Source organism: Bos taurus, chromosome 4 (genome assembly GCF_002263795.3).
Source record: "Bos taurus isolate L1 Dominette 01449 registration number 42190680 breed Hereford chromosome 4, ARS-UCD2.0, whole genome shotgun sequence".
Taxonomy (NCBI): Eukaryota; Metazoa; Chordata; class Mammalia; order Artiodactyla; family Bovidae; genus Bos; species Bos taurus.
The window spans coordinates 26,709,022-26,723,666 of record NC_037331.1 but is presented as its reverse complement, the minus strand read 5'-3'; the positions used below and the strand labels follow the sequence as shown (position 1 = coordinate 26,723,666).

At 36.2% G+C, this 14,645-nt stretch overlaps 1 protein-coding gene across 8 annotated transcripts in view; it reads right to left on the bottom strand.

Moving 5' to 3' along the window:
• HDAC9 (histone deacetylase 9) overlaps nucleotides 1–14,645 on the bottom strand; it is a 988,950-nt gene that overhangs the window by 950,408 nt on the left and 23,897 nt on the right. For all 8 annotated transcript variants that reach the window (XR_009494194.1, XM_059885810.1, XM_059885813.1 and 5 more), the window contains exon 2: nucleotides 13,410–13,529. Coding sequence is in view for 7 of the 8 variants with exons in the window: in XM_059885810.1 (XP_059741793.1) it covers nucleotides 13,410–13,434 (25 nt within the window). In the remaining variant the exon portion in view is untranslated. The remainder of the gene's footprint in view (nucleotides 1–13,409; nucleotides 13,530–14,645) is intronic.

Below are 14,645 nucleotides of genomic sequence, written 5' to 3'. Positions count from 1 at the left end.
AGCGTGTGACTGCAAGTCTTGCAAACAATAAGCACCCTACCGCAAAGTTTATTTTTCAAGGGACAGACAAGCAACCCTAGAAAGAGAAAAAACATTTCAATGCATAGAACTAAATAGAGGAAAAGAACATCTCAAAATCATCATTCAGAAGTAAGGAGAACAGAAAGTCAACAAATGAGCACATAAGAAGAAATGAAGGGAAGGGATATGATTTTCCAGAGACTGAGCAGCTTGGTTTTGCTCAAATGTTTTCAACAGCTTCCCCACCCTCCAAGACAGTACCACCATCATCAGCCTCCTCTCAAAGCCTTTCATTCTTCACTTGTTTGGTTCCATTGATATGCTAGGCAGCATACTAGAAGATTTTTTCTCTTGGGCTGTAATTTGTGGACTCCTGGTTTGATTCTCGTTTGTCTGTCTAACTGTCTTCTTTCTTTCCTCTTTTATCAATGAGCAAGAATCTGATTCCATTTAATTCTGTACAAGGAATTTTTATTAATGTAGTCAACTACTCTGAATACTTATCAAGGAGAATGAGAATAACTGATTTACAGGATCTCTAGTATTGATTCACTTATGTTTCTTTGGTTGAACTTGTACAGCTTTAAATATTATCATTATTATTATAAAAATACTATATTTAACATCCTTATAACCAGTTTGGAGTAATTCGTTTGTAAAAGATCCTTAAGGAAGTACCTTCATCTTATAATAAATGATTTTGGATCTTGTTGAGACTTAATATGCTAGTGTCATATCCATTTTCACATCCTCAATAGGGCACTTTTATTTTCTGAGGCAGACAGTAGGACTTGGATGGCTGTATATTACTGTTTATGAGCCTTATCCTTTACTGCAAATCAAGTGTTTATTCCACTCCTGAACTTAATTAGCAGTAAGTAAGCAACTAGAAGTAACATAGCCAACTACTTTATTTTATATCAAAAGAAAAAAAAATCAGAAAGATGCCCTTACCTCTTACAGAGCTATTACTAAGACAATGTCCAGCATTAAAAGATAAGTTCCATAATTGACAGAGGTAGCAGATGTCAGAGGAGCCCACGAAGGCTTCACAGAACCATCAAATTGGATTCATATCTTGAAAGATGAACAAAGACATTTCCCAAGATACAGAGAAGTGGAGAGTATTGGGGAAAAGCACTCTCAGCAATTAGAAAGGTGCATTTAAAGGTCTAAAGGCAGAAAAGCAGGACCTGTGGAAGGCACACAGCTCCATGTGGTGATCAGAACAGAGTTCAGGGCTTATTCAGGAGAAAGAGGAAGATAAATCTGGAAAGGGTACATACACAGGTATACATCAGGTAGGGGTGATGGACAGCCACTGATAATTCTTAAACAGGGCAGTGACTTGATTAGATTTAGGCTGAAGGAAGCATAATCTCATAGTAGAAAACAGACTTGCTACCAGGAAGTTCAGAGCCAACTCCATTCCTTTTCTGCAACTTTACAGAACCTGAGTATATGTAGTAAAGGTGTTTATCCAATTTTTCTTTCTTTATTTCTTTTCTTTTTCGTGTGTTTTATTTTTTAAACTTATTATTAGATCCCAAATCCTGTTTGGAGTTAGGCAGCATAAAAGAAAAAGAAAGGTAGGAAGGCAGATGGCTAAGCGGATTATCAATTCTTCCAACAGAAGGGAAAATGAACTCTTCTTTGACACGTTTTATTGAAATTCAGAAATTCAATAACACTCATTATCTAACACAAGTTATGGTATATATTCTTTTTCCCCTATCTATAATTGGCTTCCTGACTTTTCCTACTAATTGCTAGGTCCTTTAACTGAAATACAATTACCTTTAAAGTCTGTTTACCTATATACTGTTTCACTTTAAACATAAAGCCAAAATAAGATACGTTCACTCAATTCTCCATTAAAAAATTAAGCACAACCTACCAACAGTATTCTTCACAGAGCTAGAACAAATAACTTCACAATTTGTATGGAAATACAAAAAACCTCGAATAGCCAAAGCGATCTTGAGAAAGAAGAATGGAACTGGAGGAATCAACCTACCTGACTTCAGGCTCTACTACAAAGCCACAGTTATCAAGACAGTATGGTACTGGCACAAAGACAGAAATATACATCAATGGAACAAAATAGAAAGCCCAGAGATAAATCCACGCACATATGGACACCTTATCTTTGACAAAGGAGGCAAGAATATACAATGGATTAAAGACAATCTCTTTAACAAGTGGTGCTGGGAAAACTGGTCAACCACGTGTAAAAGAATGAAACTAGAACACTTTCTAACACCATACACAAAAATAAACTCAAAATGGATTAAAGATCTAAACATAAGACCAGAAACTATAAAACTCCTAGAGGAGAACATAGGCAAAACACTCTCTGACATACATCACAGCAGGATCCTCTATGACCCACCTCCCAGAATATCGGAAATAAAAGCAAAAATAAACAAATGGGACCTAATTAACCTTAAAAGCTTCTGCACATCAAAGGAAACTATCAGCAAGGTGAAAAGACAGCCTTCAGAATGGGAAAAAATAATAGCAAATGAAGCAACTGACAAACAACTAATCTCAAAAATATACAAGCAACTCCTACAGCTCAACTCCAGAAAAATAAATGACCCAATCAAAAAATGGGCCAAAGAACTAAATAGACATTTCTCCAAAGAAGACATACAGATGGCTAACAAACACATGAAAAGATGCTCAACATCACTCATTATCACAGAAATACAAATCAAGACCACTATGAGGTACCATTTCACACCAGTCAGAATGGCTGCGATCCAAAAGTCTACAAATAATAAATGTTGGAGAGGGTGTGGAGAAAAGGGAACCCTCTTACACTGTTGGTGGGAATGCAAACTAGTACAGCCACTATGGAGAACAGTGTGGAGATTCCTTAAAAAAATGGAAATAGAACTGCCTTATGATCCAGCAATCCCACTGCTGGGCATACACACCGAGGAAACCAGAATTGAAAGAGACACGTGTACCCCAATGTTCATCGCAGCACTGTTTATAATAGCCAGGACATGGAAGCAACCTAGATGTCCATCAGCAGATGAATGGATAAGAAAGCTGTGGTACATATACACAATGGAGTATTACTCAGCCATTAAAAAGAATACATTTGAATCAGTTCTAATGAGGTGGATGAAACTGGAGCCTATTATACAGAGTGAAGTAAGCCAGAAGGAAAAACACCAATACAGTATACTAACGCATATATATGGAATTTAGAAAGATGGTAACAATAACCCTGTGTACGAGACAGCAAAAGAGACACTGATGTATGGAACAGTCTTATGGACTCTGTGGGAGAGGGAGAGGGTAGGAAGATTTGGGAGAATGGCATTGAAACATGTAAAATATCATGTATGAAACGAGATGCTAGTCCAGGTTCAATGCACGATACTGGATGCTTGGGGCTAGTGCACTGGGATGACCCAGAGGGATGGTATGGGGAGGGAGGAGGGAGGAGGGTTCAGGATGGGGAGCACATGTATACCTGTGATGGATTCATTTTGATATTTGGCAAAACTAATACAATTATGTAAAGTTTAAAAACAAAATAAAATTTAAAAAAAAGATATGTGCACAAAAAAAAAATTAAGCACAATATTACAGGCACAAAGATATATATATATATATATATATATATATATATGTAATTAAAAACCATGAAAACAATGCAAAAACAATTGTCACAGCATATACTCTTATTTTCTTAAAGCAGTTTTTAAAATATCTCTAACTATAACGCTTATTTAATACAACATATAATGAGGGAAGACAAGACTTTAAGAAGAATTATTTCACAGTCACTGGATTAATAATTTATTATGACAGTATGCGCTAAATGATAGTAACATTTCCAAAATGTCCACGTCCTTGAACACACTGGGCAAACATCTGGGGTCCCAGTGACAAACCAAACAAGTACTACAATGACGTGCAATATTTTTCCTATCAGATAGAGACTTTTAAAAGAGAGGTTCAAGGTAAAATTTTGACTTTGCCTATTTGCAAAGCAGTCTTAGATTTCCAGAAAGCACTCAAAATCTCAAGATCAGAAATATATTAAAGTCATGACAAATCAGTTTATCTACATTTTCTAAGACTTCCTTAAAAATCACTGCAGATGGTGACTGCAGCCATGAAATTAAAAGACGCTTACTCCTTGGAAGGAAGGTTATGATCAACCTAGATAGCATACTAAAAAGCAGAGACATTACTTTGCCAACAAAGGTCCGTCTAGTCAAGGCTATGGTTTTTCCTGTGGTCATGTATGGATGTGAGAGTTGGACTGTGAAGAAAGCTGAGTGCCAAAGAATTGATGCTTTTGAACTGCAGTGTTGGAGAAGACTCTTGAGAGTCCCTGGGACTACAAGGAGATCCAACCAGTCCATTCTAAAGGAGATCAGTCCTGGGTGTCCTTTGGAAGGAATGATGCTAAAGCTGAAACTCCAGTACTTTGGCCACCTCATGCGAAGAGTTGACTCATTGGAAAAGACCCTGATGCTGGGAAGGATTGGGGACAGGAAGAGAAGGGGACGAAAGAGGATGAGATGGCTGGATGGCATCATCGACTCAATGGACATGAGTTTGAGTGAACTCCGGGAGTTGGTGATGGACAGGGAGGCCTGGCATGCTGCAATTCATGAGGTCGCAAAGAGTCGGACAGGACTGAGTGACTGAACTGAAGGAAACCTTTCTTTAGAATCATGCCAAATAGTGAAACAGTGTAGCTGTTAGAACATTCAAGTTCTTGTTGTTAGAGGGTACTCACCAGAAAATGGGCATAATATGTATAATGTTAAATACTATGTTTCCTTAACTAGTTTATGGGATTCCCGGGTGGCTCAGTGGTAGAGAATCCACCTGCCAATGAAGGAGACATTGGATTGGATCCATGGGTCAGGAAAATTCCCTGGAGAAGGAAATGGCAACCCACTTCAGTATTCTTGCCTGGGAAATTCCATGGACAGAGGAACCTGGCTGCCTACAATCCATGGGTTGCAAAAGAGTTGGACACAACTTATTGACTAAAAAACAGCAACAACTCGTGTATAAAAATCATGTCAGTAACAGCTGAAGACTGCAAAAGAATCATGCCAGTTTATCTGAAATTACAGTGAGAAAGAAGTAATATTCACAATTCTTAATGTTTACTTATTGAGTCACACTTTTAAACACCTTCATAGTTTAAATATGATGATGAAAATCTAAGCCAAATAAGCCATGGTTAATAAATACTTGTTTTACATTGATCTTTTCATGAATGCAGTTACAAAACAACGCTGAACTTTTTGAAGATACATATGCAAAATTGGGTACATCTGCAAAATACACATGGACAGCCTTTTGTTTATAGGATTATGTGGACATTTATAGAGTATTTTTTTCCTCTGGGTACTTTGGAGCTGGCTCCTCAGAATACCAAAGAATGTGTGTGTACATGTGTGCCCATGTGTGATTGTTTTGCAACACTACAATGATTTTTAGGGATTAGAATTATGTAGGGCTACATATGCTCCAATAAATAACACTCAAAATGTTTTACCTTCTGTGATTTTCTATTTATTTCTTAATTTTTAACTGTCATCTTTTGAGAATGGCAAAATTATTACGGCAAATTCTAACTCCAGAGGAAATTCCCCAGCTCAGCCAGTTGCCAGTGGAGCTATAATATCAGTAATGAAGAGAAAGTTTTCTTAGAAGTTAAAAGTCTGGAAGAAAAGGTTAATTATGTAGAGCTGCCTGACAAGCAACCATCTATCATAAAAGGAAAGAGCTTTATATAATCAAGTGTCCGAAAGTTATCATGAAAAAAAATAGACTTCAAACCATTTCACAGAGTATCTCAGAGTTTTCTACTTCCTCTTAATCAAAACAGATTTTAAAGAAAAACTCATTAATAATTTAGTCATGAGTCTTTCATTTTGGACATTAAAGTATCTGAAGAAACAGAAACCAACACACAGAACATGCATTGATAAAATACATTGATTGTAATTTGTAAAGATAAGCATGACAAAATTAAACCCGTAGTAAATGCCTCACCTATTAGAAACTCAGAATTTTCTTGTTCTATATAGCAAGATGGTTAGACAGCATCACCAACTCAATGGACATGAATCTGAGCAAATCCCAGGGATAGTGAAGGACAGGGGAATCTGGTGTGCTGCACTCCATGGGGTCAGAAAGAGTCGGACACGACTTAGCAACTGAACAACACATAGCAAGATAAAAAGAACCAAGAAAATCCCATACTGAGAAGTTTAGATTTAGCAATAGTACAAGAATGAATCACTTAACTGTGAAGTTGTAGTGATTAAAAAAAATAAAACAATATTTAATAAAATTTAACATGAATTATTTCTCTCTTATACTATACTCTGTGATCAAATTCTCTTACAACAAACTTCAAGGGAAAATTTTATTTCATTATCTTAGAATATTTTTTTGAACACTACTTGAAATAGATAATTAGCTGGGAGCCTGAAATTATTTTAGTTAAATCAAGATTACTGTAATAAGATTTAGCCTGTATTTCATTAAAAAGCCAACTGATCAGATGCATCTGGGGAAGCCATAACCTTGATTTGTCTACAACTCTATTTCATTTGCCATTCATTTTTTATGGTAACTCATTGTGAACAAATTGAAGAAAAACGTACCCACTTGGACATTATGATATTTGTTTGTAGCTTTGTCCTGGTTTTAGTTTCCTACTTAATGATTAAATGGCACCACAGTGGGTAATGCACTGGAGTAAAAGTGGTGAATCATTAAAGACTTCGTAAATTTTAAAAACAGGGGCAGGCCTTCTGGGCCCCATATGCTTCTAGAAAACCCAATGTTGTGCTGTATTAATTGAACCGTGAAGCTTTTATTAGTGCTCTTTAAAAATGCTTGCAGTGAAGCTTTTATTAATGCTTGCCCTCAAATTGTTTATACTACTTAGCATTTCCATAAGATTTTTTTATTTCAAAGAACTTTTTGATCATTAATTATATCTACTCTACATTTCTATAAGAGAACTCAGCTGTTTAGCAAAATAGAGGCATGAAAGTAAAACTCAACTAATTTTTGCCTAAGGTTTGCCACAGAAAAAAAGAAAAGGAATATTAATAGAATACAAGATCTTTCCACAAACCTTTAGTTTGTATAAATAGCCAGGTCTCTCTCAATAAGGTGGATAGTTGTTATAAGTGTTCCCACAATGGTGGAGAAAACAGAAATGAGCCACCTATATGCAACTGGCTTTGAAAACTAAAATTACAGGACTTAGGAATACAGTTACTATAGTAACTCTGCCAACCAGACTCACCGAGGAGCCCATGAAGCCACAACATTATGAAATCCCAGGGGGCATGATGCCTATTGTGTTCTATGTCTGGAAAATTTCTTTGGGTGGATTTTCATCAATATTACATTATATACATTCAACTCATCAAAATTAAAAGTCACACTGGAATCACTCCAGAGCTCATACAGCCTAATTTATTTACTCTTAAAAATGTTCAGACTCAAATCATATTTTCTATCACCTTGGGATCATTCTAAAAATTTGATCTGGGTTAAATAATTAGAAATTTGTTCTGAGGAAGAAAAAAATGTATTCTACCTATAAGAATCTCTTTGGTTCATCTCCACGTAAAAACAGAATGTCTTACTAGCAGAGAAAACATTAAGATTAAGATCTAGAATTTCAGAATTTCATTACAAATTATTACTTCCTCTAGTTTTCAACAGTACTAGGTTTTTATGTATCAGAAAGCAAAATAAGTGAGCTATAGCTTAGCATGTCTTTTTTTTTTTTTTTTTAACAGTGCTGGGGGGAGTGGTCAGAGAACCTGTATTTTTGACAAGAACATCAGATGATATTTATTACCTGACATGTTTGGAAAACTCTAGGTTAGATGAGCCCTAAAGTCTTCCCTTCTGAATTTTGGCAATCCTGATAAAAATAAATTACCAGAAATGTCATACAGACTGCTATACAGAAGAAATTAACTTCTGTTCCTATAATTATTAAAATACTTAACACACTGAATGGACCAAAACTATTTACACTTCTGTCTCTCTTACTAAAGGGTCTGTCCATAAGGGTAGAAACCATGATTTTAGTACTGCTTGTGTCCCCACTGAATAGCACACTGCTTAGTACAAAATACATGTATGAGAGGGTGAGTGAAAGTCACTCAGTCGTGTCCGACTCTTTGCGATGCCAGGGACTATACAGTCCATGGAATTCTCTAGGCCAGAATACTGAAGTGGGTAGCCCTTCCCTTTTCCAGGGGATCTTCCCAACCCAGGGATCAAACCCAGGTCTCCCGCATTGCAGGTGGATTCTTTACAATCTGAGCCACAAGGGAAGCCCAAGAATACTGGAGTGGGTAGCCTATTCCCTCTCCAGCGGATCTTCCCAACCCAGGAATCAAAGTGGGGTCTCCTTCATTGCAGGCGATTCTTTACCAACTGAGCTATCAGGGAAGCCCAAATACATGCATAGTACGTTTTGAATGAATGACTGTCTTAATTGCATCAGCTAGCTGCCAGTCTCATGCAGGTAGTCTTTTCTCCATTCAGACTCCTCAGATTCCAAAAGCAATGCCCAGTGCTCTAACGTAGAACATTATTGGGGAAGCAAGATTAAAATAAAAATCAGTGTATTCCATATTCAGAAATCAGTATTTATTGTTTGACTGAGTATATGATTGAGACAGTAATATTTAGTACTTGATAGTACTCTTGCCTGGAAAATCCCATGGACGGGAGAGCCTGGTGGGCTGTTGTCTATGGGGTTGCACAGAGTCAGACACGAATGAGCACCTTCACTTTCACTTTTCACTTTCCTGCATTGGAGAAGGAAATGGCAACCCACTCCAGTGTTCTTGCCTGGAGAATCCCAGGGACGGGGGAGCCTGGTGGGCTGCCGTCTATGGGGTCGCACAGAGTCAGTCATGACTGAAGCAACTTAGCAGCAGCAGCAGCAGCAGAGAACTTCTCTGAGAATTTTGTCAATACCTGAGGAAAATAAGACTTACACCATCCCAGAACGAATTTTCAAGACAAACAGAAATACTTTATCTGAAATACAATAAAGAATTTCTGGAACAACTGGAGTGAGACTATTTTTCTGGTGTACAATAACTCCTTAGAGCCCTTTACAGAACAAAAGCAAAATAAATGGATGGTGATTGCATAAGACCAATTTAATTCTTTTTAGACAGGTTTTTTTTTTTAAGGAGATGTGAGAAAAACACTTTTTCTAAGTCAAACAATTAGGTTACTTCTCACCAGTAGAATATATATGGCACCGTGAGATACAGGCTAATAGTAGCTGAAGAATGTTTTAATGTTTGTAGCTAGAACATTTTCCTTTATATAAATGCAAAGTGCATTTCAGGTCTCTCTGATCGCAGTTTGTATTTGGAATAAACAGAAAAGATTCCCACCGCCTGATCCATTTGCTATGACTTTCTTCAATTTAGAGTTCATTCATAAGAACTTTCCAAACATAACTGATTAAGACCTCTGTATAATGCTGCTCTCAGCAGACCAGATGTATTGATAAGAAAGAAAGTCCATAAGAAAAATTTTAATGACTCTAAAGTCAAATGAGCTTCACTTGGTGACTGTCTCATTTATCATCCACTCTTCTTCTAACTGAACAATTATCATGACTGGCAATAACCTCCTCAGCGAAATAGCAGCCTCAAAGGACATTTTCATATTACAAAATCAATACTCTTGGGGGAAGGGTATGCTGATTTCAGTTGTCAAATATTACCAATAGTAAGCTATGTTAGGTATCTGTAGGATTAATCCAAGTATTTGGTATTATTTTACTTTGTCTTTTTGAAAAGGAGTCCAGTATATTTGATCATCTTATTATATATTACATTTACATATAGGAACTCTGAGTCTTTATATAATGCTACAAATTGAGCATAAGAAGCTGAATTTGCATGCTACTCACTCCTTCTCTATACACACCTTAAAACATGGATTCACATCCCCTTCTTACACAAACAACAGTCTATGCTGCACAGACAGTAAGATTTCTATTTAACCCTAAACTCCTTTAATAATATGTATTTTTTCTCTTTCAAAAGTTAGGTGCATGCATTCATCTGTTTTCCTTTTCTCTTTTACCTCACAAAGTTTAGTAAATGTTACTTCTGACCATCTGTTCCTTACATGTACACTTCGTTTCTATAGCTTTTTTGCCCAATATACTTTACCTCTTAAGCAGTTACCTCAACAACAAAAATGTCACTCCCACATTCTGTTCCACACATCAGATGAGAAAATTAAGAGTGGAATAACCCTTACACTGATCTCTCAATAAAAACTCATTACTTTTAGAATGAAATTAGATGTAATAGAGACATACCTGAGAAATGACCTAAGACGTCCATAGATCACATTAAAGCATCACCATAGAACTTCTCACCTGTTTGTCTTCCTGCCATTTGTTCCACTTTTTTTTAACCAGGTGAAATTTTTAAATATTTATTACATTGTATCAATTCTCCTTTTCAAATAAGGTGATCAAAATATTTCTGTATTCATTCATTGCCAAGTATATACCTTTAAACAGGCCTTGACCGGCTAAACTGGGAATCTAACGGCTTACAATAGTGTTCTAACAGGATTGTGTGTTTCACATTAAAAATAAGAGGGTCCAGTTTTAAATTCTGCCATTTGCAAAACATGAATGGACATTAAGAGAATTATGCTGAGTGAAATAAGTTAGAGAAACAAATACTGTATAATATCACTTACATGTGGGATCTAAAAAGTACAACAAACTAGTGAATGTAACCAGAAAGAAACAGACTTACAGAGAAAAAACTAGTGATTACCATGAGGGAGAGGAAAGGGGAGAGAGGCAATATACAGATACAACTCGTCATATATAAAATAAGCTACAAGTATATATTAAACAACATGGGGAATGTAGCCAATATTTTACAACTATAAATGGAAAGTAATCTTTAAAAATTGTGAACCACTATATTGCACACCTATAGCTTACATAATATTGCACATCAACTATACTTCAATAAAAAAAGAGAAAATAAGTGAATCCAATAACTATTTAAAAGTTAAATTTTATAAGTTGATTTTAATTATAATTTGGATCCAAAAATTTCCCATATAGTTTCTTCCTTCATTAGCCTTAATGAGATCTGCATTTTGTGTCCATTTCAAGATTACAAATTCAGGTAGAAATAACAAAACTACTTTCTCATGGTTCTATCTGGCCTGTCATTCTCTGTGAAGTAAAAGTGGGAGGTAAACAAACAATGTGGAGAAGATACAGGGAAGATGAGTAGAGAATAAAGAGACATAGGCAATTTTATAAAAATATATAAAAAGTATAGTTTCTGGTCTTAAGAATTAAGGGCACTCCCTGTATAAATTCTAAACAGTAACTTGAAGAAATGGAGTAAGTTTTCTGCCACATCTGTACCTAGCCAATTTGTTCCTACTTCTTTCAGTATGTTTTTTAATGATTCCAGCACATTCTACCACAAGAAAAAAAAGTTTGACTATGGCATTTCTAAATTAAATGTTTCTTTTAAATTATGCTAATTTTGGAACATTAAATTTATATATAAATAAATATATATACTCCCATTGACAGAGAAAATATACGTACAGTAAGTCCTCTACATACGAACCTTAAAGATGTGATATGTGTGCCGGTCCTTGTATGCCTAAGGTACTGTCCTGTAAGATTAAAAATGTTGTACTTTTCATGCATCTTATTTGTGTGAAAAGTATTATAAACTTATTACAGTACAGTACCATACAACTGATTGTGTTAGTTGGGTACCTAGGCTAACTTTGTTGGACTTACTAACAAACTGAACAAAGGCACTCTTGGAATGGAACTCGTTCATATGTAGGGGACTTACTGTGATACATATTTTAAAGGTAATACACACATATATAAGATGCAAATATCGTTTTAAGTTCAACTCAATAGAAAGGACTGTAATTCTATACTTAATTGTGATAAGTAATGCAGGTCACACAGAGGGCTGCCTGAGAGGGTAGGGGTGTGGGGCCAAGAGTGCGTGGGGAGCAGGCAGAGGTGGAGGAAGGAACAGGCATAGCAGGCTAGACCGGTGCTTCGAAAAGTGTAGTCCCAGGCAGCAGCAGCATCACCTAGAGAAACCTGTAAATACTGCAATTCCTAGGACACACCTATGACCTGAATCAAAAAAAAAAAAAATGGGGAAGTGGCTTCATTTTAATAAGCCCTCCCACTGATGCTAAAGTTTGAGAACCCCTGAGCTACAGGGACTCAGATATAAGAAGCCTAGGTAACTTCATCTCTTATTCAGATAATAATGCCAATTATAAATCATGACTGTGACTAAAGATTCTGGAATATCTTTACTACATCATTTAGAATGAACAAATACAGTTAGCTCTCCAATAATTTCTAGATCCAAATTCAACACAGAAACTGGCAACTTGCTGGGGATGTGGGGAAGCCTGATGAGACACTGAAATTCCAGAGCAGCTGATCTGGGTGTGGCCAGCCCTCCACAGACTGAAAATCTTGGCAAAAGATTTCCCTTTATAAACTGAGTAAAATATTATACTATCTTCAACCTCAGGAGTTGGATAACTGAAGGATACCAATATGTTGAAATATTTTTAAAGAATACACAGAAATAAATACTCCCATAATGATCCAAACAGAAAATTCTTTTTAAATTTGTCTATGTTTAACATGTGATATCTGAAGCTATTCCATCACTCTGAAGATTTGGATCGTGTTTGTTCCAAAAGTGACACCCTGTTCCTGGAGAAATGGGTGTTGGCTGTGCTGATCACAACACTACATGAGCCACACATTAACTGGCTCAGAGGAAGCAGGTGTTGAGATTATAATTAAATATGTATATAGGAAACAGGAGTGGCAGCAAAGAAGGGTGGGGAAGAAAAATATCCTTCCTGTGTGTCACAGAGATGGAAGAGGAGTAAATTCACAAGCTGACGTGCAAAGCCCACGACACCATTTAAAAAGCATTCAGACAGGTATTTGGTCAGAAGACTATGGATGTAGACTTAGATGCCTACGTCATATTTAATAAATGTTTATAACTTCATACAATTCACCCCAAATGTTACATTTGCAGCAGAAGATTAAAGTCTACTGCTCAGATAACAAAGCAAATGAAATTAATTGCCTGGACTGCAAGCTGGTTATGTAATAGAGGATGGGCTATAGAACACAGTTCAAAATTCATTATATTGACCAAACTTCATCAGGAAAAAAAAGTCGTTTCACAATTTAAATTGTTTAACTTGAAGCAAGACAAAACATCTTTCATACTAAATTTGTTTAAAGTTTAAAAAGCAACCAGACTGACCGGACCGCACTGGTGAACTCATCATGGGAATAAGGAGAAGGATTGATGGGCCGAGATGCAGACTCACAGCCTTCACTTAGCTGGCGATGCTGGTCCACGAGAAGCTGGTCTAGGCGGAACCTAGAATGTAAGAAAAATGCCTGTGTATTATACACATTACGTCAAGCCAACAGGAAAAGAAACATAAGAGGACCAGCCTTGAGTTTCAGTTCAGCCACAGCTCGACGGAGAGTCTCTGAGGTTCACACATCAACCTCCCAGGTTTCTTAAGTCTTCATTTATAAAAGAGCAAATTTACCAAACCAAAAAATATTCAAACTCTAAAATAAAATAATAGATGTGGAAGGAATACGTGAAAAGCACTTCATGTTATTGTTGTTTAGTCGCTAAGTCAAGTCCGACTCTTTTGCGACCCCATGAACTATATAGTCCACCAGGCTTCTCTGTCCATGGGATTCCCCAAGTAAGAATACTAGAGTGGATTGTCACTCCTTTCTCCAAGGGATATTCCCAACCCAGGATTGAACCTGAGTCTCCTGCGTTGGCAGGCGGATTATTTACCACTGAGTCACCTGGGAAGCCTGAAAAGCACTCCATGTAATTATAATTAGTTTCTTATTTACAATTATAACTAATTTGTTGTTACCATTATTACAGGAATTTTTAAATGTTGATTAAATTTTAATTTTAAGTATAATCAGTATCTCATTATACAGTATTCTTAATTATTACTGTTACAGATTTCCTTCTAAAGGTAAGGACTTCTTGCCAAAAACACTGTAATAGACTAAAAAGAAGTGTAACAAATACACTGTAAACTACAAGGGTGACAGAAAATTCTCATTACCATTTCCATTTCTTCTTGAAGCCTTTTGCAATCTTGTTCCAGCCAAAAGTAATAATAATCATAGTCTTTCCAGGAGTGGCACTTACAGGATGGACTTCTTGAGAGGAATTTAAGGGACTTTCTGTTTTTAATTTGAATATACTCTCACTTCTAGACATTGCAGCAAAGAGCAATAGGAAGGACATTTTCCCAACAGCTTACTGGAATTTCAAAGTTTAAAAAATCAAGAGGAAAAAGAAGCTCTTAAAGTTGTACTTAATGAGTTTCTTACTAAAATAGTATATCCCAATTGCACTATTTTTATAGACAGTATGCTGTAACTCTGAAAACCGTACATCTTTTTATCTTGAAAATCCAACATATTTATTGTGACTCGTTTTCCAATCAGT